The sequence below is a fragment of the Lissotriton vulgaris genome, chromosome 3_1, assembly GCF_964263255.1.
Source record: "Lissotriton vulgaris chromosome 3_1, aLisVul1.2, whole genome shotgun sequence".
NCBI classification, from domain to species: Eukaryota; Metazoa; Chordata; class Amphibia; order Caudata; family Salamandridae; genus Lissotriton; species Lissotriton vulgaris.
The window spans coordinates 632,074,547-632,094,856 of NC_141689.1; the positions used below are offsets into that span (position 1 = coordinate 632,074,547).

Consider the following 20,310-nt stretch of genomic DNA (forward strand, 5'->3'; position numbering starts at 1 on the left):
CTGGTTGCAGAACACTCCTCGCTGTTCGAGGGCATCGGATGTTTACGAGGCCCCCCCGTCCAACTCCACATTGACCAATCGGTGGCCCCAGTAGCCCTCCGGCACAGACGGATTGCGTTTCACCTCCGGCCCAAAGTTGAAGCCGAGCTGAGGATGTTGGAACAAGCTGGCATCATCGAACGAGTGACTGGACCCACACCGTGGGTATCCCCCATCGTAGTGGCCAAAAAACCGAAACAACCAGAGGCAGTAAGAATATGTGTGGACATGCGCCTCCCCAACCTGACTATTAAGAGAGAACGTCACCTGACGCCGACCATTGACGACATCATTGGGGAGCTCGCAGGGTCCAAGTGGTTCTCCAAGATGGACCTGAGGTCGGGGTACCATAAGATTCCCCTTCACCCAGACGCGCGCCCAATCACGACCTTCTCCACCCATGCTGGCCTGTGGAGATATACGAGGCTAAACTTCGGCATTTCAAGCGCAGCGGAGGTGTTTCAAAACATCATTCACAATGTCCTACAAGGCCTCGATGGAGTGCTCAATGTGAGCGATGATATTCTGGTACACGCCCCGACTTTGGAAGAACACATCAGACGCCTCCAAGCAGTATTAAACCGGCTGAAGGAGAGAGGACTGACTCTCCACAAAGACAAATGCGAGTTTCTACGCAAAGATATCAGCTTCTTTGGATACAAGTTCTCCGATCAAGGAGTGGGCCCAGACCCAGAAAAGGTCAGAGACGTCCACAACGCGCCAGCCCCCACCTCTGTAACAGCCGTCCGCAGCTTCTTGGGCATGGTGACATACTGCGGGCGCTTCATCAAGGACCTGACAGGGCCCCTACGCGACCTCACAAAGTCAAATGCCACCTGGACATGGGGCCCGGAACAACAAGAAGCGTTCACGAACACTAAAGCAGCTCTGTCGGCTGTCACAACCCTAGCCTATTTCAACCCGTAACACGAATCACAACTGCTAGTGGATGCCAGTCCCACCGGCCTGGGAGCCGTCCTGTCACAACGACAAACATGCGGAGAATGGGCCCCCGTAGCGTACGCCAGCCGCACACTAACGCCTACTGAACAACGCTATTCCCAAATTGAACGTGAGGCCATCGCCATTCTATGGGGATGCCGCCATTTCCACATTTACCTCTATGGACATCCTTTCTCAGTGATCACCGATCATAAACCCCTCATACCACTTTTCCAAGTCTCTTCCTCTCGCCCACCTCCGAGGATCGAGAAATGGGTGCTGCAGTTGCAGGAGTTCCAATTCACAGTGGAGTACCGGCCCGGCACGCGGAACCCTGCGGACTATCTGTCAAGGCACGCCCGTCCAGTTACCAACGCTGAGGCAGCCGAAGCAGCAGCCCCAGAAGAGTACGTCCGGCTAATCATCGAGCGATCAAGACCACGTCCGATGTCCCTTGAGGAAGTAGCGAGGGCCACCAAGGACGATGACTGCCTCCAGATCGCGATCCATGCCATAGAATCCGGCGACTGGAAGGCGCTGCAGAGTCCGGCATCTTTTCGCACTACAGACGCCCAAGCCGTCCTGAAGGCCCTGTATCAAGTCAGACACGAACTATCCATCTCAGCCGAAGGATGCCTCCTGAGAGGCCCCCGCCTGGTATTACCCAGCAGTCTCGCCCAACAAGCTGCCTTGCTGGCACACGGGTCACACCAAGGGATCGTCAAATCTAAAAACAGGCTCCGGAGCAAGGTGTGGTTCCCTGGACTCGACAGAGCAGTCGAAGAAGTGGTCCATAGGTGTCCAGTGTGTCTAGTGACGAGCCTACCAAACCCTCCAGCGCCTGTGATCACCGAAGAAGGGCCAACTTCCCCGTGGGTACGAGTGAGTGCAGACTTCAGCAGCCTCCCTGGGGGCAAGTACATGCTCGTCGTGGTGGATGACTTCTCTCGCTATCCGGAAGTAGAAATTGTGACATCGACAGCGGCATCTGAAGTGATCCCTAAGTTCGAAAAAATCATCGCCACCCACGGGCTCATAAAGGAAGTCCGCACTGACAACGGACCCCCGTTCAACGGCAGTGAGTTTACGGAATACCTCCAGAGCCAGAGCATTAAGCACAAACGGATAACACCAAGATGGCCGCAGGCCAACGGAGAGGTCGAAAGGCTAATGAGAACTTTGAACAAAACAATACAAATTGCAGTTGCCGATGGCCACTGTCTGGAGCTGGCCATCTACCAGTTTCTCCGAGAATATCGCCAGACCCCACATTGCACTACAGGAGTCTCCCCAAGCCGACTCTCCTTCAACCCAGCCATCGCTGACACCATCCCACACCACCCAGCGTGGGAGCTAGCCCCAAAACCCAGAAACCGGTCCATGGAACAGCGCGCCAAGAACAATCAGGAAGCATCCCGACGGCAGAGAGCAACAGACAGCCCCATCCAAGTCGGGGATACAGTTCTGGTAAAAGACCGCCATCCCGGTGGGAAATTCCGTCTGCCTTTCGAGTTGGACCCCTGGATAGTGACGGAGGTAAATGGGACCATGGTCAGGTCCGTCAGGAATGGGGAAGTGGTCACAAGGAACATTTCGTTTTTCAAGCAGGTACCCGAGAGAGGTGAAGACCCAGAACCGGATGAATGGTATCCGACCCCCCAACGCATACCGTCAGGACCAACTGGAACAGACACCGCGACACACCAAACAGGTGACATCACCCCGAGCGTCAATGACACGGAGAGACCAGCAGAAGACCCCAACGTCAACGAGACTAGAGAATCAGAAGAAACACCCCCAGTCACGGCGGAAGGTCGAAGCCAAGCAAGATACAGCCTGCGTCCGTGCCTCAAACCTTCCCAGAGGTACCGAGACTTTGTGGCCCAGTGCTGGCGTTGAACTGACCGAGATGGCTGACCCCGCCGAGAATAAAGTAAGACTGTTCTGTTTTGATATCCTATATGTTATGGGTTTTCCAGTTAAGCAGAGACTGAACCAGAGACAGTTTGGTGAACTTTGTTTGAATACCGCAGCTATAACGGTCACAGCACACCCGCTGACCTGAGAAGACATTTGTGTATCTTTGTATTTTCCAGTTTGTTTTATCCCTAGGTAAAGGAGGAATGTACCACTGCAGCACATGCCCCCCTCCCACTGTTCCTGCCTGGTTTGCCCCTCAGGCATAAAGGGGCTTTGGTATAGCCCAGACGTGAGCGTGGACACGCAAGTTGGTGAATAAAAGGCCCAGGGCTCTGGGCGTGTTTAGGTTAGTTACCTGCCACCAATGGTACCACATGTGTCCGGTGTCCCTCCTTTCTAGGCCCAGGCTAGAACACTACAGACCCCACATCTGCCACACGCGACTCCAGGACATTGGTGAGATGCACGCACTGTTTTAAATGTTTAAATCTCTGGATAACGGTATAACGACCCACATAGGGGGCAAACAATAGAGGTGAGAATCACCATAACTACTCACATTCACTGTCACAGCAACGTACATCCAAACAGGTGCACCCATGTTGACACCTTCGTCACTCAACTGGAAACAATTCAGTAAATGCTGTAAATCCTCACACAAAAAAAACTGTGTCAAGCGCTGAATGAGGCACAACACATGCACTAGGTGAAAATGCACACCGACCTGGTGCACAATGCTTCAATTTGAACTGCAAATTGATGCTCAAGAGGTCACTAGTGAGAATAAGGAGTGCCAGAGTCACTGAGTATATGAACCATCTAGTTCACACTTGCAGTTTATTTTTGATGTCGAGCCAGAAAATAAAACTCAATTTTTGTTACATTGCAGTTCAGCAGTTGTGGAGAAGTAGAGCAGAGCAGGCCTTGTTTGGGGCTGTCCAGTGTAGTGGACACTGGTGGGGCTGCAAGGCTTTTTGCTCTAGTTTCACTTGTTTCTTGATGCTCCATTTCATTGGTTTCTTGTGGATCTTTATCCATCTATCTCCACACTGCCTCTGTTGTCTCTTTTGTACCATTTCCTCCAGGAAATGTACTTGCGCTGTCTGTATGGTCATTTGTGAACCTCCACATGTTCCAAGGGCTCTCTGCGCTTGTAGTCTCTTTAGGTTCCATCCAACTTGAAGAGATCCTTGGCTTGTCATCTTTAACTTCCTTGAGCCCACTTGGTATGCGTGAATAAGTCTCCAAATCATCGCCAAAATGTAACAAGTAAGTTCCATGCGTAGAGGTGACACAGGATACGTAGCCAAGTAGTGTCTTTTAAGTTATTTATGTGAGTCTATAACATCAATGGAAGCAGCCCCACCGGGAGCAGTCTGCTTGCTGCTCAGCCCATCTTCAGTTTTCAACACACACACCAGGCACCCAAGCATTCCACTCATGTCCATCACACCAACATTCCATACAGAACACTCACACTGGCTGAGCAGCTAGGAACCAAGTAAAAGAGAACATTATAAATACAACGGGAAGATACTACAAGCTCCCTCCTAATTGGCCGACCAAAAGTGCACCCAGGACGACTGAAGGCATCTAATTTTGTCCTGGAAGCAAAAGAGGACCTCGATTCAACTAGATCAAGATTAGATGCATTATGGGCAAGTCATTCATGCAGGCACTCATTATTTGCCTAAAAAGCTCAAAATGTTTGGAGACCAACAATTTTTAAGCATGAATTTTTAATTCATTGATTCAATGATTTTAAAACGTTTTAATAATTTTAATTTAGTGGGGGGGCGTGGCTTGCGCGCCGCTGTGGTATGGCGTGTTGCGCTTGAGCTCCGGGGTGAGTTGATCCCGTCGAGCGTTTCTCTTTGTCTCTTCGTGCCCTCTTGACCGGAAAAACCACACACCTACGGCGGAACATGTGCTGAGCTCCACGACGCTGTTTTTCCGCGATTTAAATCATCGGAAGTATGCGTTCTGCTTCATGCCTCGCAGGCGCTCGCATTCCTGAGGAGCGGCCGCCATTTTGCCGCGTATGACGCTCCTGTCATCTGTCATCTGAGGCGCCGCCGCGGATACAATTTAACAGTCTTTCGTGTCTGTCTAAGGGTTTCTTCACACAACGGATACAATGGTAACATTTATGCTTTTTTTCTAATGTTACTTCTTGCTGCTTGGCTGGGTTCGAAGCTGCTCACAGTTTTTGTTTCTCTCTTAACTGACTCATTGAGATGCTCATGTCGATATATTGAGGTGTATTCCTATTTATGCTCATATTTCAACCGCTAGATTAGCGTAGCGTGTTTTGAGCGTGAATTGCCTCTTTTTTCACTGTTTTCTGACTATTTTGCGCAACTCTGGTGCTATACTCTATTTCAGGGGTATTTTTGTTAGTCTTCTGCTACAACACTGTCATTATGAGTCGCTCCTTGAACACCAAAGACTCTAAGGACCCGGGCACATCTTTGAAGCGACTTAAGTCAGTCTCTCCGACTCCTGAATCACCTCAGGCGGATAATACTTCCACATTGGACACCATATTGGCGCGCCTTAATGAGGTTCATGATATTGCGCAGTCAACCAAAACTAACACTGACTTACTACAAGTGGAAGTGTCTGCTATCAGAAATGATTTTAAAACCCTTTCTCTACGTGTATCAGCGACAGAAACTCGGATAAGTTCCGCAGAGGATGGTATGCAAAAGCAATCCAGGTCCCTCTCTCAAATGGAGCGGTCTATGGCGGCGATGCGCAGAGACCTCACGGAGCAGGAGGACCGTAATAGGAGATCTAATCTGCGTATTTTTGGCCTTCCGGAGGACTCAGAGAAATCATCCTCCTCCATGATTGAGTTCTTATCTCATTGGATTCCTGATACACTTCAATTATCTTTCCACAGAGACTTTGAGATTGAAAGAGCACACCGTGTTCCAACGTTCCGTTCTAAGGCAGCCACCCAGCCAAGAGCAATCATTTTTAAGCCCTTACGACATCAACACACTGAGCTGATTTTGTCTCATATGCGCAAGATTAAACAACTCAACTGGGAGGGTCATCGCATATCCATTTCCCAAGACTTTGCCAGAGACACGGTCATAAGACGGAAAGGTTTCTTGAATCTTCGGAAACGTCTCACTGACTTGGGCATTCCTTTTTCCTTTTCTGGTCCATCCAAGTTTCGCATTACATATAAAGGGCGTTCCAGAATCTTCGATGAACCGGCAGACTTGACAACGTTCTTGGACAACCAGGAGGAGATAGAGATGGAGATTCAAAGAGCAACGACGCAGACTCCTGGGGCCTCAGGGACCTGATTTGTTGTTCTCTTTACTTCTGGTTATGTCTTTTTCTGGATGGTTACCTTCTCTTTTTTCTCCAGTCATGTTTTCATGTTGATCTACACCTCCGCTATTGTATGTCCTATCTCTGTTCTTCTTTCTATACTACTCTGATGGATCTCCTTCTTACTAGTTTCTGACCTCTCTTTCTTTTTTCTCTTCATTATCCTTCGAGGAACTTCTTGTAGATCCTTTCAATTTTCTCTTCTTCTTTCTTTTACCCGTCTTCTCTGATTTCGTGCGTATTTGTATCTCTTTTTCAACTCCCTCTTTCTTGCTCCTATCTATTTTTATTACGGTGTATTTCACCTATATTGTTGCTGTTTCTACTTACTAGTTTACCTGCTCGTTTTATAGTTATTAGTTGCAGATTTAGTGTCTATAATTCAAGTATTATTACTTCTCTCAATAGCATCTTGTATTATATTTGCATTACACTAGGTAGCATTGTAGTATCGTGTGTAGACTTCTCCTTTGTCTTTCTGCTCTTTTTTCATCTTTCCTCTCGGTTTCTTCCTCTTTTCTACATACTGTTCTCATACACCTTTTTTTTTTTTTTTTCTTTCTCTTATGTACCTCCATTTTATAGTATAGTTATAATTAGGTGTTTTATATGATTCATATGCGATTTCAACACATATTTGTTCCTCTAGTCACAAAATGATATATGCTTTTGTTTTTTTAAGATGTTTCGTACATAATTAAGCTTTTCCTACGTGTTATAGTATTGTTATTTAAGTCATGCTCTTGCGCTTGCTGGGGTACTGTTAATATATTCTGAGTGGTATTTTTCTTCTATTAGCATTATAGTATCTCATTATGAAATGTGTTTCTATGTGTATGGTTTATCTATTGCTTTTTAGCTCACTGACAGTTGTTCTTTTTTTCATAATGGGCTATTCTTCTTTACCAATTTTTGCTCCTAGTACGGGTCTTCGACTCGCCTTTTCCACGTTCTCCCTTGCATGATATGGGTCTATTTTAGACCTCCCCCTCTGCCTCGTTTCTCTCTCTTTTCTAATCTTTCTTCTCTCCTTCTGGCTTTTCTTTTTTCATGGTTCTCCCACATGGTTGCTCCCGTAACATCTATTTTGTTTTGTGGTTGGTCTACTATATTTTTGTACTTCGTCCTTTCTCTGTTATCATTGTTGTCTTCGTGTGTATCCCCATCAGTTATATGCCAGGTTTAAATGTATTATCCCTTAATGTTAAGGGTTTAAACCATCCGGTCAAACGGTCTAAAATCTTAGACTATTGTAAATCTCTCTCAGCGGACTTAGTATTATTTCAAGAATCTAAGATCACTAGTAGAGAAGCGGTATTCTTGAAGAAAGAATGGGTGTCGGATGTGTCTTGTTCGGATGCATCTGGTAAACGCAATGGTGTGGTTACGTTGGTTTCGAGAAATTCGGGTTTATCGATTCTCTCTTCTGAGCACGACTCTGATGGCCGATGGCTCTTATCTAAACTATCAGATGGACAACATGATCTGTTTGTTATGAATATCTATGCTCCGAATATTGATAGCCCTGCTTTTTGGAAATCCATTTCTAAAAAATTGCATGATACCCCACATGCGGGTAATCTTATTGTTGGTGGGGATTTTAACTTACCTATGGATCCTTTATTGGACAGAAATTCCGCATTTCAGTTTCGTCCGCCTAAAGCACACAAACAGATGCTTAACATGTGTTCCATTGCTCAATTGCATGATATTTGGCGTCTCCATAATCCCACTGGCAGTGACTTTTCTTTCTTTTCCTCCCCTCATTCCTCATTCTCGCGCATTGATTATCTTCTAGTCCACTCTTCTCTTGTCGCAGCTTCTACTTCCCCACTTATACATCCCATTGTCATCTCCGACCATGCTGCGGTCACTTTTACGCTATCGTCCTTTGCTCCGAAACCACGTGGTCGTTCCTGGAGACTTAATACGGAGGTGTTATATGACTCTACCCAAGTGGAAGAATTTTCCAAGGATATAAACACTTTTTTCCGTGAAAATGAGGCTTCTGTATCTTCTCCAATAATTCTTTGGGACTCTTTTAAATGTACTTTCCGAGGCCAAGTTATTGCATGCATGTCCAAACGCAATTTAGCGATTAAAAAAGAACTTACTGATTTATCATCTGAAATCAAGACTCTGGAGGCGTCCTTTAGACATACTAAAGATCCGACTTTCCTACAACAAATTAAGCTTCTAAAATACAAATATAATACAATTGTCACTAAAAGAGCTCATATTGGTTTCCAAGCACAAAAGTCCAAAAAATTACTCTTAAAGAATCGGGCTGGCAAACTTTTGGCTGCTACTTTAAAATTCCAAGACTCTTCCTCTAAATCCTCTCAGATCTCCTCTATTAAAGATCATAATGGCTCTAAAAAATTCCAAACTGAGGAAATTCTTGAAGTTTTTCGTGATTTTTATAACAAATTGTATACCCCCTCTAACCAAGCCTCTTTTGATAAATGCCAAGATTTTTTAAAATCAATTCCGATTCAATCAGTTTCTGAGGACGATCGCTCCACTCTAAATGAACCTATTTCACCTGAGGAAATAGTTTCTGCCATCAAGGCCACCCGGTCGGGGAAAGCTCCGGGCCCTGATGGTTATCCGATCTTATTTTATAAAACCTTTCTCCCGTTGCTTGTTCCTAAGTTGCAGGCTGTCTTTGACGCTTTTGTTCGTAATGGTTCTGTCTCTGGTACGGCTGCCGAAGCCACCATAGTGGTGATCCCAAAAGAGGGGAAGGACCATTCGGACCCTAAGAATTTCCGCCCTATTTCGCTTCTCAATATGGAAGCGAAGATTTTTGCTAAAATCTTGGCTAAACGTCTAGAATCCTTTATTCCCAACTTAGTCCATCCCTCCCAAACTGGTTTTGTTAAAGGTAGGCTAGCAAGAGACAATATTCGCACTTTCTGCCATATTATTGGGGCGGCCAAGCGATCCCAATTACCTGCCGCGGCCTTGGCCCTCGATGCGGAGAAGGCCTTCGATAAGGTTTCTTGGCCTTTTCTTCGAGCTGTCTTACATGCACATAACCTTGGGGAATCATTTATTAACATGGTAATGTCTTTGTATTCCCAACCTAAAGCTAATATTAGAGTTAATGGTTCTACGTCCTCTTTTTTTAATCTTTGCCAGGGCACGAGACAAGGATGTCCCTTATCCCCTCTCTTGTTTTTGTTATCTATCGATCCTCTCCTTCGGCTGATTGATTTACACCCTGATATCAAAGGCTTCTCTTTTGGCCCTCATTGTCTTAAAACTGCAGCCTACGCTGACGATGTTCTCATTTTCTCGGACGATATCGCGTTAGCCATTCCTGCTATTTCTGACACCATTTCATTGTTTTCTAAAGTTTCGGGATATACCCTAAATAAAGACAAGACAGAAATGTTCCCTTTAAATGCCTATTGCTTTCCTGCGCATATGGGTTTGGCTGGCTTTAAATGGCAAGCTACCCATCTCAAATATCTAGGCATTTATTTCTGTTCGACACTACATACCACGGTTACGTATAATGAGTCTCAAACGCTGGCTAAAGTTCGTCGTCTTCTGGACACATGGTCTCCAAAACATATTTCATGGTGGGGGCGCCTACAAACCCTTAAAATGATGATCACGCCGATTATCAATTTTGTCTCTTCCATGATTCCGATTAAATTATCTGACTCTTTTTTTCGGGAAATCGATGGTATCACCTCCAAATTTTTATGGAGCGGAAAACGGGCTCGGTTAGCATACAAATATTTACGTAGACCCTGTGATATGGGAGGTTGCAACTTCCCGGATTGGGAAAAATACCAGACTGCTTTTTTGGCCTCTCAAGGTGCCCTATGGTTTTCTCCCCCAACCCGTCATATTCCTCTATGGCTACGCATAGAACAGGATTTAGCTGCTCCCTTACCACTTGCCTCTTTTTGTACTACTTCCACTCTACATATTCTGTTCTCCCGATCTATCATTATTGATACAATTGTCGCAATTAAGAAAGTGGACAGGAAGATGGCATTTCCTCTGCACAAAACTAGATGGTCTTCCATTTGGCGTAATTCCAAAATTAAAATCAATATCACTCCCACTCTCATGTCGTATTGGGCGATGAAAGGTGTCTCTCTTGTACAACATCTGTATAATGAGTCTGGTGAGCCCTTACCTTTCTCTACCTTAGCGCTCAAATACTCTCTAACAAATCTAGACTTCTATACTTTTCTTAAAATCAAGGTTGCGATCTCGAAAACTCGTCTTCACCCCTCCTCGTCCACCATCTCACTGTTTTCTATCTGGCTCAAAGCGGGTCATGTTGCTTCCCACATATATAGGTTTTTATCCTCTACTTCGCTTCCTGATCAGACGGTTGCGCAGCAAAAATGGTCGCGTCATTTTGATCACAATATTACGGATCGTATCTCCTCCGAAGCTTGGCAATCCATTGGCAAACTAGCGTTACGTAACAAAATAGCTCCTTCCTTAATACAATCCAAGTTTTTCTCGATCAATCTACTCCACTGGACTCCGGTACGTCTTCACTCTCTCAACCTTAAAGAGGATGACCTCTGTTGGAGTTGTGGCGTTGAGGCAGGTGATTTTCCACATATGTTCTATAACTGTTCCTTACTTAAATCTTTCTGGGACCTTATCCAGCAACATTTGTCTCTTATCTTTGACGTTGAGCTCCAGCTCTCTTTTCCTTTAGTTATTTTAGGCCCCTGGGCGGCTCCTACGCCTCTTCCCCTTGATCCATTACAATTACAACTGTTAGACCTTCTTTTATCTGTAGCGATCAAAGTTATCCTTATGGATTGGAAGTCTTTCTCGTCTGTCTCCTATCATACTTGGTGGGCATGGGTTTCCTTCCTACGCAGTGCTCACACCTCAGTAGATCTAGCACACCTGTCACCTTCCATCTCTAGTGGGGTTTGGGCAACTCTGGATGAATATATGGAACTTTCTGCGAATGGGGTAGTCCCTCCATTTCCTGCTGTTATGTCTACCTAATTTTCGTCTGGTAGTGGCGTTACATTGGGTTGTTCCTGTGGGAGTCCTTTTTTTCTTTCTTCCTCTTTCCTGTCCTCTCATCCCGTTCCTTCTTTCTGCTGCTTTTTTCCTTGCTCTTCTTCCTTCTTCCTGTGGTTCCTATTACCTTCCCCTGCCCCTATTCTCATCTTAGGGACTGATACGTTCTACGTTCTGAAAATTGTATCCCTCTATTGGCTCAATTCATTACCTTCATTTTAGGTGCCTGTTATCCAATTTTACTTACATTGAGCTTCGTTCTTGATCAGATATTACCCATGGTTTCATGTTTTTTCTCATATTGGAATGTATCGCCTCTTTGTATTTTGTTGGATATTATTTGGATCATTATTTCTCTCAATAAAATCCTCTTGAAATAAAAAAAAAATAATTTTAATTTAGTAAATATTTACTTAAATACATTATCAAATAAGTGAATACATTTTTATCATTTTCAATTTTAATTAAAACATTTTAGGGATACATTTTTAATTGGTATCCTTCCTACTGGATCTACTAACATTCAGCAAACAGCATGTCTCATCTGCATGCTGGCTGCACTGCTAGAATTTGCACAACTCAAAATGTTTGGAGACCAACAATTTTTAAGCATGAATTTTTAATTCATTGATTCAATGATTTTAAAACGTTTTAATAATTTTAATTTAGTAAATATTTACTTAAATACATTATCAAATAAGTGAATACATTTTTATCATTTTCAATTTTAATTAAAACATTTTAGGGATACATTTTTAATTGGTATCTATCCTACTGGATCTACTAACATTCAGCAAACAGCATGTCTCATCTGCATGCTGGCTGCACTGCTAGAATTTGCACAACTCACTTTCCCCTGCTCTCCACATTACCGCGCTTAAAATGTTGTGTTTCTCAAAAGATACTTCCATTCTGGAACCCCCTAACCATCTTCGTAATTGCGGACATACTGTTTCACCCTTCTGACTTAGATGTACAACCTTAACCTGCTCCATTAAATACACCTTCTTCTAATGTTTAGTGTGCAAGTCTTTATCAGCTTTGCCTTGATTTATACATTTTCCTTCAGTCCTGATTACAGGTAACGAAAATGTTGTTGTATTCTTTACTATTCTATATATATTTCCTTTCCTTTTACTCTCTTATCCGGACTGTTCCATGGGTACTTTTCATTTGGTTACACTTTGCATTACTGGCTCACTCACTGGTTTCTTAAATCATTACTTGCAATTTAAGCTTCACACCTTATTTGGAAGAGTTTTCAGTTTAACCATTTAAAGTACCTGACATTTAATCTCTCCTTCTGCAAATTCATTTCCATTTGGTATTGTTGCCTGTCTTTTCACTTTTTATTTGTAATTAATATCTTGAATAGTCAAAGCACCAATGTATTTATGTATGTCTTTCTTTTGTACTGTTGCCTTGTGTTTACTGTTTGTTGGTAATTATCTTACATAGGTAAAGAGCATGTGGGCACGTGTACTTTTCTTGTATTATTCAACCTGTACCCTTGTATGAGTTGTAAATCGCTTTAACGCCCATTCTAGAGCTATGTTGGCACAATATAAAATTAAATAAAATAATTTAAAAATGCATAGTAAAGAAGACAGAATGAAATAATGTAACATTAAACAACATGCAATGCCAGAAAATTCAAATCTGTGTGCTAAAACAACAAGGTGAAAGCCTGAATTATTCTCAGATATATTTCAGACCATTTGCTTTTACCCACTGTGCCATTCTACACAGAGATTCACATTATGCAAATCAGACTTGGTCCTGGTCCAAGAGAATCAGTCTATCCCCAGCTGACAGACCAGGTTTCCTATAGAGGGGAACATAAGCAAGCCCAGACCTGTTTTGATCTACATAGGTCTCGCCAGTGCGGGATTGCTTGAGTCCTATGGCACAGTGAGCACAGGTCCCACATTTGGGCATACCCATCACACTTAGGGTGTCAACTGCTAAAACAATAAGGTGAAGGAAGGAGTGCTTGAATTAATATCAGGCAGTGGCAGAAACTCAGAGCTGCATTCCAGACCATTGTTTGACATCTACTGCACCATTCTAGACAGAAACCTTCCTTATGCAAATCAGTCTCTTGTATTCCTCAGTGAGAAGCCCTATGTGTAACGATTATGCCCAGATGTGAGTCCAATTCTCACCCTGCCACTGGAACCAAGATACTGCCAAATAATGAGGTCTAACTAGGACAAAACATTTTTGGGTTGCTTGTGTTACAGTTCAAAGAGGGCCTGTCTTGGCAGCTCGGGATGGATTGTTTTTATTGGAGCAGGAACTGGCTAATTTGCATATGGCTGGGTGGGCTTGAGGTGGCACGGTGGGCAAAAAAAACGGTGGATTGAGATAAAGCTTCAAGTAATTATCAGTGGCTGAGATTAATTCAACCACTTTTTCCATCACCTTTTTGCATTCCACAGAAAATAAAAAACAGCAGCTATTCAGGAATATTTCAACAAAACAATATTTATTTTAAGATAGATTATGGAATCTTAATAATAATGTGTATAGAACAGTCAGACAGCAGCTAAAAGTTCACCTACTTTTCTTTTTGTAGCATATCCAGGGCCCGGTCCTTTTCCTTTCACAGGACAGGAATATAGGGCCACATGCATCAATGTAAGGTTTTGCGATTCCTTATTTGCGAAAAATAGGGAATCGCAAATAAGGAATCGCAAAACGGGATGCATCAATTTAATCGCATAATTTTTGCGATTTGGTAAAAATCGCAATTTTTACCGAATTGCAAATATTATGCAAATTCTAATTTGCGATTTCGCAATTCCCATTGATTCCTATGGGCCAAAAGGCCCATAGGAATCAATGGGAAGGCATTGACATTTTGCGAATTTCAATTAGCGATTCGCAAAATGTTAATGCATTCCATGGAATGCATTCCAAAGGACCCCCCCCTGCACCCCTGAAATGTATTTTAAAGTGCATGTTTCACACACACATGTCCTTAGGACATGTGTGTCTGTAACATGACAGTGTTTAAAATGCTAATTTGAGAGGGAGGAGCGACGCTACGATCCAAGATGGCCGCATAAGCTCCCGGCTCCGCCGACCTCCACCGGCAGCTCGTATATCCTGCCCTTTATCCTTCAAGCACGCCGGACTCCCACATGTATGAAGTGCTCCTGACTCCTGCGGTGCAAACCCGGACCCTCCAACTCACCGGGTGACAAAGTTACGTCGAATTTACTTCTCGGCCTATTCCAGAGCTTCCACCGGGACCTCGATTTCTGACCCATCCGGGTTGGATGTGATCAACATCGGCTGTGGGACCAGGGTTGCTTCCGGTCTCCCGACGTCGGTCCATACCTTCTAATTCCAGTTGGCAACTGAGTAATCGGCTTCATTCAAGGACACGGCACAGTGACGCATGTGATATCGGTGACCACGGTCGGGGGTCCTATGCCCGGTGACCCCCTGGGGAGCCCGGGTTGTCGGGCTGGCCCCCGCGAGTGGCGAAATACCGACCCTGCCTGTTGTGTGAGCGCTCGTTGTTGTCATAAGCCCCGTGTGTGCCTGGTTCCTGGACGGTGTTTCAGGGATCCGAATCCTGCCTCGTCTCATGCCGGAGGAGATGGGGGATACTGACGGTACCCCAACACTGAGGTCCGTAATGGCCGCCATTGGAGAGCTCCGCTCTCACTTTGCCGTCCTGTGCCAACGGATGTCAGTAAAGCTGGATAACGCGCACTTGGAACCGGAAGCGGATAATCCGACAAGCTGTCAGCATGCCTTGGACCCCGTGGATTATTCTCGCACCATTTAGAGATCCCCGGACGGAAGCCTGTTTTAGCCTATTTTGATGACTCTGGCCTTATGGAGGGTGCACCTGTGATCGTCGTTGGCTTTCCCTGCTCCATTCCTGTTCGACGGAACATTGTTGCTAAAGGTTTTTACCGCCAAGGACAGTTCTTCAGTGACTATCGGAGAGGTTTGCCTTCCTTCTTCATCCTCAATTGTCGAATTTTCAGATGCCGCCATTTTGTCTCCTCTCCTCGATCCGTCGCCATTGTGTTGAACTGTCTTGGACGCTTCGCCTTCTTCGCGATTGTTGTGGCTTGGACGACATGGGCTTTCGTGAAGAACCAAACTGGTCAAGGTTGACTTTGACATTCGGGGTTAGCTTTTCTATCTGTTTTATGCCGGATATGCACCGTGTATGCTACTGGGAGACGGGAGGTTTTTATTGGAGTTCTCCCCATGTACCTGTTCAATACTTGCTTTAATAGTCGACATGGAATTTGGGGAGGCTGCTGCTGGTGGGGTGTAATGAGAACCGGGAGTGTGTCTATTGCTCTCCTCCTCCGCTTTCTTTCCTTTCTTTAGGGCAGTTCTGGGGCGACAGGCACGCTGTTAGTGGGGTTGGCCGTAGCCATTACAGGGGTGCAGGGTGGTGGGTGTTGGGGGGGGTTATTATTTTAGTTTGTTTTGTTCTATGGTCTCTTTCTTTTCTCTTTCTCTCAGGTGGGGCTTTCCTTCCTCTTCAGTAGGTTGGCTGTCTCTCTCTATCTCACTTCTTTCTCTATCTGGCGTCTATACTTGCCTATGCCTTACTTCTCTGGAGGGTGGGTTTTTCGGGATGATGCTCTAACTGAATCGCTCGCTATTATACTGATTTTGGCTCCTTGTTTGCCTTAGCGGGCGTAGTATGTTTAAGGCTGTAATGTTCATCACCTGGTTCTGATTACATTGCGGGGTGCGTCCCTCCCCATCTCTTCTTAATTCTATTCTATGGTGTGACGCCATCGATAGTGCAGCCACTACTGTTTCTTCATAACCAAAAAAATGAAACCTTTGATATCCTTTGCTTAATGGCACATGCAATCATAAGCTATGCTTGTCTCGTTGATATTACGCGGTCGTATACATTTGCATGCCACCTGAATCTATATCCTGAGTTTGCGGCCGACCCCTGTGGTTGTAGGCCTGCGCTTGTAATGCTTTGATAATTCAATAAAGGTTTTCAAATAAAAATAAAAAATAAAAATGCTAATTTGAGCATTAGTTAGTTTTTCGCAAATTACCACGATTCACCCTCGTGGTAATTTGCACCCCCTATTGCGAATTCGCATTTTTAAAATCAATCATGCATTGCTTTTAAGGAATCGCAAATTTGCGATTCCTTAAAAGCAATTGCATTTTTGGAATTCGCTAAAAATAGCGATTTTCCAATAAATGTTTGAAGCATCACAAAAACCTATTTAGGAATCGCAAACGGCCGAATTTACCGATTCGCACCGTTTGCACTTCCTAAATAGGTTGATGCATGTGCCCCATAATGATTTGTCCTCAACACATAGAAACGTAACTGGACTAAGGAGGAACGCACTGGGCCCTATTCACAAGTAAAGTTACACTTTTATGTACGTTTCCTACGTTTCGGTATTCACAAATGTAAACTTAAACCAAAAGTCTAACTTAACTCCTTTCTTCTTTTCGGTATTCACAAAGGTAAGTTTCTAATAGTAAAGTTAGTCTTTTGATCTAAGCTTACTTTTGTGGATACCGAAAAGTAATAAAGATAGCTTTTGGTGGAAGTTTAACTTTGTGAATACCAAAAAGTAGTAAAGTTAGAATTTTGGTATAAGTTTACTCTTGTGAATGCCGAATAGTAGTAAAGTTACAAAAACGTGTAAGTTACGTTAGTGAAATGAGCCCACTAATTCTTTAATAAATGCGTATGTTAATTATCTTCTCACATCTAAAATTCCATAGGAACTAGGTAGATTTTGCTCTTTCTGTAGGGGCACACTCTGGTCAGCACATTGACTAATTCCACTGGATGCATAAAATGCGACAATTATCCAACTCAGTTTTCTAAAGGTTGACAATTATTTCGTTCATTCTACCACTGGAAGTTACCCACACTGTTTTTCACATTGCAGCCATAAACAGTAAACTTGACGTATGACTTAAGACTGATATTGCGTACAGACCCCGCACGTTTCATTGTTCCCATCACATTGCACGTTGACTGCAGATGCTGAGCGCCCACCCGTATTAATACAGTTTAATCTATGGCGAATCGATTCATATATTGAATATTTTCCGACATATCAAAAGAATCCTGATACTTCATTCAGTTAAATATGAAGAAGTGACGTCTTTCAGGAGCTAACTTCGTTGTTTCCGGGAAAAAAAGATATTTACTTAAGAGCAATTTATTCTAAAACGTTTCTTATACACCTGTCTAAAACAGCACTCGATTCTAAACCTTTCCACATATGAAAAACTCTGACATCTTCAGGTAAACGCTGCCACCTACCGGGAAGACTAGGTACTGTCTGTTCGCATGATGACCACATTCTCAAATTTTTTTTATAGCGAGTTGTGTAGGAACAGGTGCATACTGTAGGAATACTGAAAGCATTTCCTTTAATTCTCAATTTTTTGACTCGGAAGACAGGCATACTGCAATTTTACCAACCTGCCGATAAAGTCATCTCTTTTGCCGGCATCCTTGTCCCACACCGTGATGTCAACGATTCCACCACGTTCTTCGTAGAGGTGAAGGTCAAATTGTTCCCTCCACTGAGGATTTAACGTTTTTGGCATAGTCTAAAAACAGAGAATACAGTTGTTAAACTCCTGGTTAGTCCTCTGTGTATTTGTGCACACCTATCAAAACAAATATACATATACACACACACAAGCGTTAGGAAAAAATGTTTTTGTTGATAGTAATGTTGCCTCACTCATTGACAGACGTGGACACAATATAAAGTATCTGGGCGTCTCTCGTACGAATGTCAATTTTCGTTCAAATTGACAAACAGGACGCATAGCTAGCTATCTGTGGATCTTAAAACTGTGTTTGACATTTCAACTTCGCATAGGAGTGTTTTGCCGAAACAAAGAACACTAAACAAAATGACACCGAGCTTGACAGGGCATAACAAGTCCTGCGCAGCTGATAATGATGGTGAAGTTCTGGGCACATGACATTTCCAAAGGCCATACCCTGTGCCCAGTGAACACTGGGCAATGTAGTAGGCGACGTCCTTCGTGAGATTATCATGAGCATTGAACTGGGATGCAGTGGAGTGCTGTGGGTGCACTGATTTATATTGCTAGTAAATGTCAGTTATTTCTAGGTGTGGTTTCCTGAAATATACAGAAGAATAACTATTATGTAGAGTATATGTAAAAAATTGGGTTACTGATTGAGGGGGTGAAACCCTACTCAAACAACAATCCTCGTCAAGGTGAAGCCACAAGCAAATCACAAATTAATCTGTTTTCAGCCCTCTGGTAACGTGGCACAAAGCAGTCAGGCATAACTTAGTGGCAATGTGTAGAGTATGTATGCAGCACTTCAAACAGTAATAATGCGATAACACAACACAAGAAGAATTCCACACCAAATTAGAAACATAGATCACCTTTTAATTAATAACACAAGACCAAAACAACAAAAATCCAATCAGAAGAACCAGAGATATGTAGCTTTGAAGATTTCAGTAAAATTGTGTCAACTGTGATTATTTGGTCACACCAGACAGAGTTAAAGTCACAAGTCTAGGTCAATTGTAATGGAACCAACTACAGGGACCCACTTAGGCCCACTGAACATGGTCCCTTAATCCTGGTTGCGCAGAGATGCAGAGTCCCACATCAAGGATGCATTGCACAGTAGAAGCGATGCGAGGTGTGGGTGAGAAGATGCATTGCGCAATGGCGGTTCCAATGGAGGGCGATGCAAAGGACCTTGCGCCAGGGAAGTCCGCACAGCCGAGGTGATACGTCCGTTCCAAAGGTGATGGGTCAAGCAGCAGAAGCAATGCACTGGTTCTGCGAGAGAAGAGCTGCTCCGCGGAGGAGATGAGTTGGTTCTGCTGAATCCACAGATGGGCTTCTAAAGCACTTACAGGTCCACTTCCAAGGGTCCAGGTCTGGGGTGGCACCACTTGGGAGGGCTGGACTTTTAGATGGCAGAGTCCAGGTGCTGAGTTCAAGGTTGTAGGAAGCCTGTTCTGTCCCTGAGACTTCTGATCAGGAGGCCAGTCAAGTAGCCATTGGAGTCACTGTGGGGTCTTGGGTTTAAAGATGCAGGTCCAGTCCGTCTCATCCAGGCAAGATGAGCAGTAGCGCCACAAGTAAGCACAGTAGGGCAGCATTCCTTCTGGGCAGCAGTCCAGCACATTCGCAGTCCTTTCTGCAGCACAACAGTACTTCTTCCTGGTAGAGTTCCAAAGTGTAGCAATGCACTGAAGATTTGGGGTTAAGGGTCCAATATTTATACCTGGTGCCCACTTTGAAGTAGAGAAAGCTTCTAGAGGTTTCCATCCCCATGGGGTGTCAGGTGCCCCGTCATCCCTGTCCTGGCCCCAGCTTGTCTGGGGTCACAAAAGACTTGTGAGAGACCCTTTGTAGGAATGCTCAGGCAGAGCCCTTGTGCTGTGCAAGTGTGATAGGTGCCATCTCCTCCCCCTCGTTTACTCAGTGGCTCATCCTGTCAACACCTAGCTTTTCTTTATCTCACTGTCTGAAACCAATACACATGCTCCAACTCCCAACAACACCTTGTCATGTGACACAGGACCAGGTTGCAGGCACCAAATGGTTAGGACAAGAACATGCCAACATTCTAAAAGTCCATTAGTGGGGAACGCAGCTTTTACGTTCCACACCCTGGTGCAGAGCATTTTATTTAAGGGATACTGGATCCCCCATAAACTCGTCCATTTATTCTGATCCTGATTCGTCCATATTTCAACCTTGACATATTCTTTTCGACCTTTCCATCCGTTCCACATATCCATCATGTTACGTCTTATTTTGAAACTTTAAGTATTCACAGGTGCCCATCCAAGCCTCCTTGTAAATATGATTCAATCACGACAAGTAGTTCTCAGCAGCATCCTTTATTTACAACCCAATGCATTTCGAGCAATTACTTGCTCTTCGTCAGGGGTAGCTGTAATACAGGGGTACTCATAGTACGGCCCGCGGGCCAGTGGCGGCCCGGCAAGCCTTCCCCGGCGGCCCGCGGACCTTTCAGACATC

General features: G+C 44.2%; 1 protein-coding gene across 1 annotated transcript in view; it reads right to left on the bottom strand.

Moving 5' to 3' along the window:
- The window catches only part of MCTP1 (multiple C2 and transmembrane domain containing 1), a 1,759,297-nt gene that overhangs the window by 921,984 nt on the left and 817,003 nt on the right, over positions 1–20,310 (bottom strand). The window contains exon 8 of the mRNA XM_086960921.1: positions 17,732–17,862. Within this exon, the coding sequence (XP_086817047.1) occupies positions 17,732–17,862 (131 nt within the window). The remainder of the gene's footprint in view (positions 1–17,731; positions 17,863–20,310) is intronic.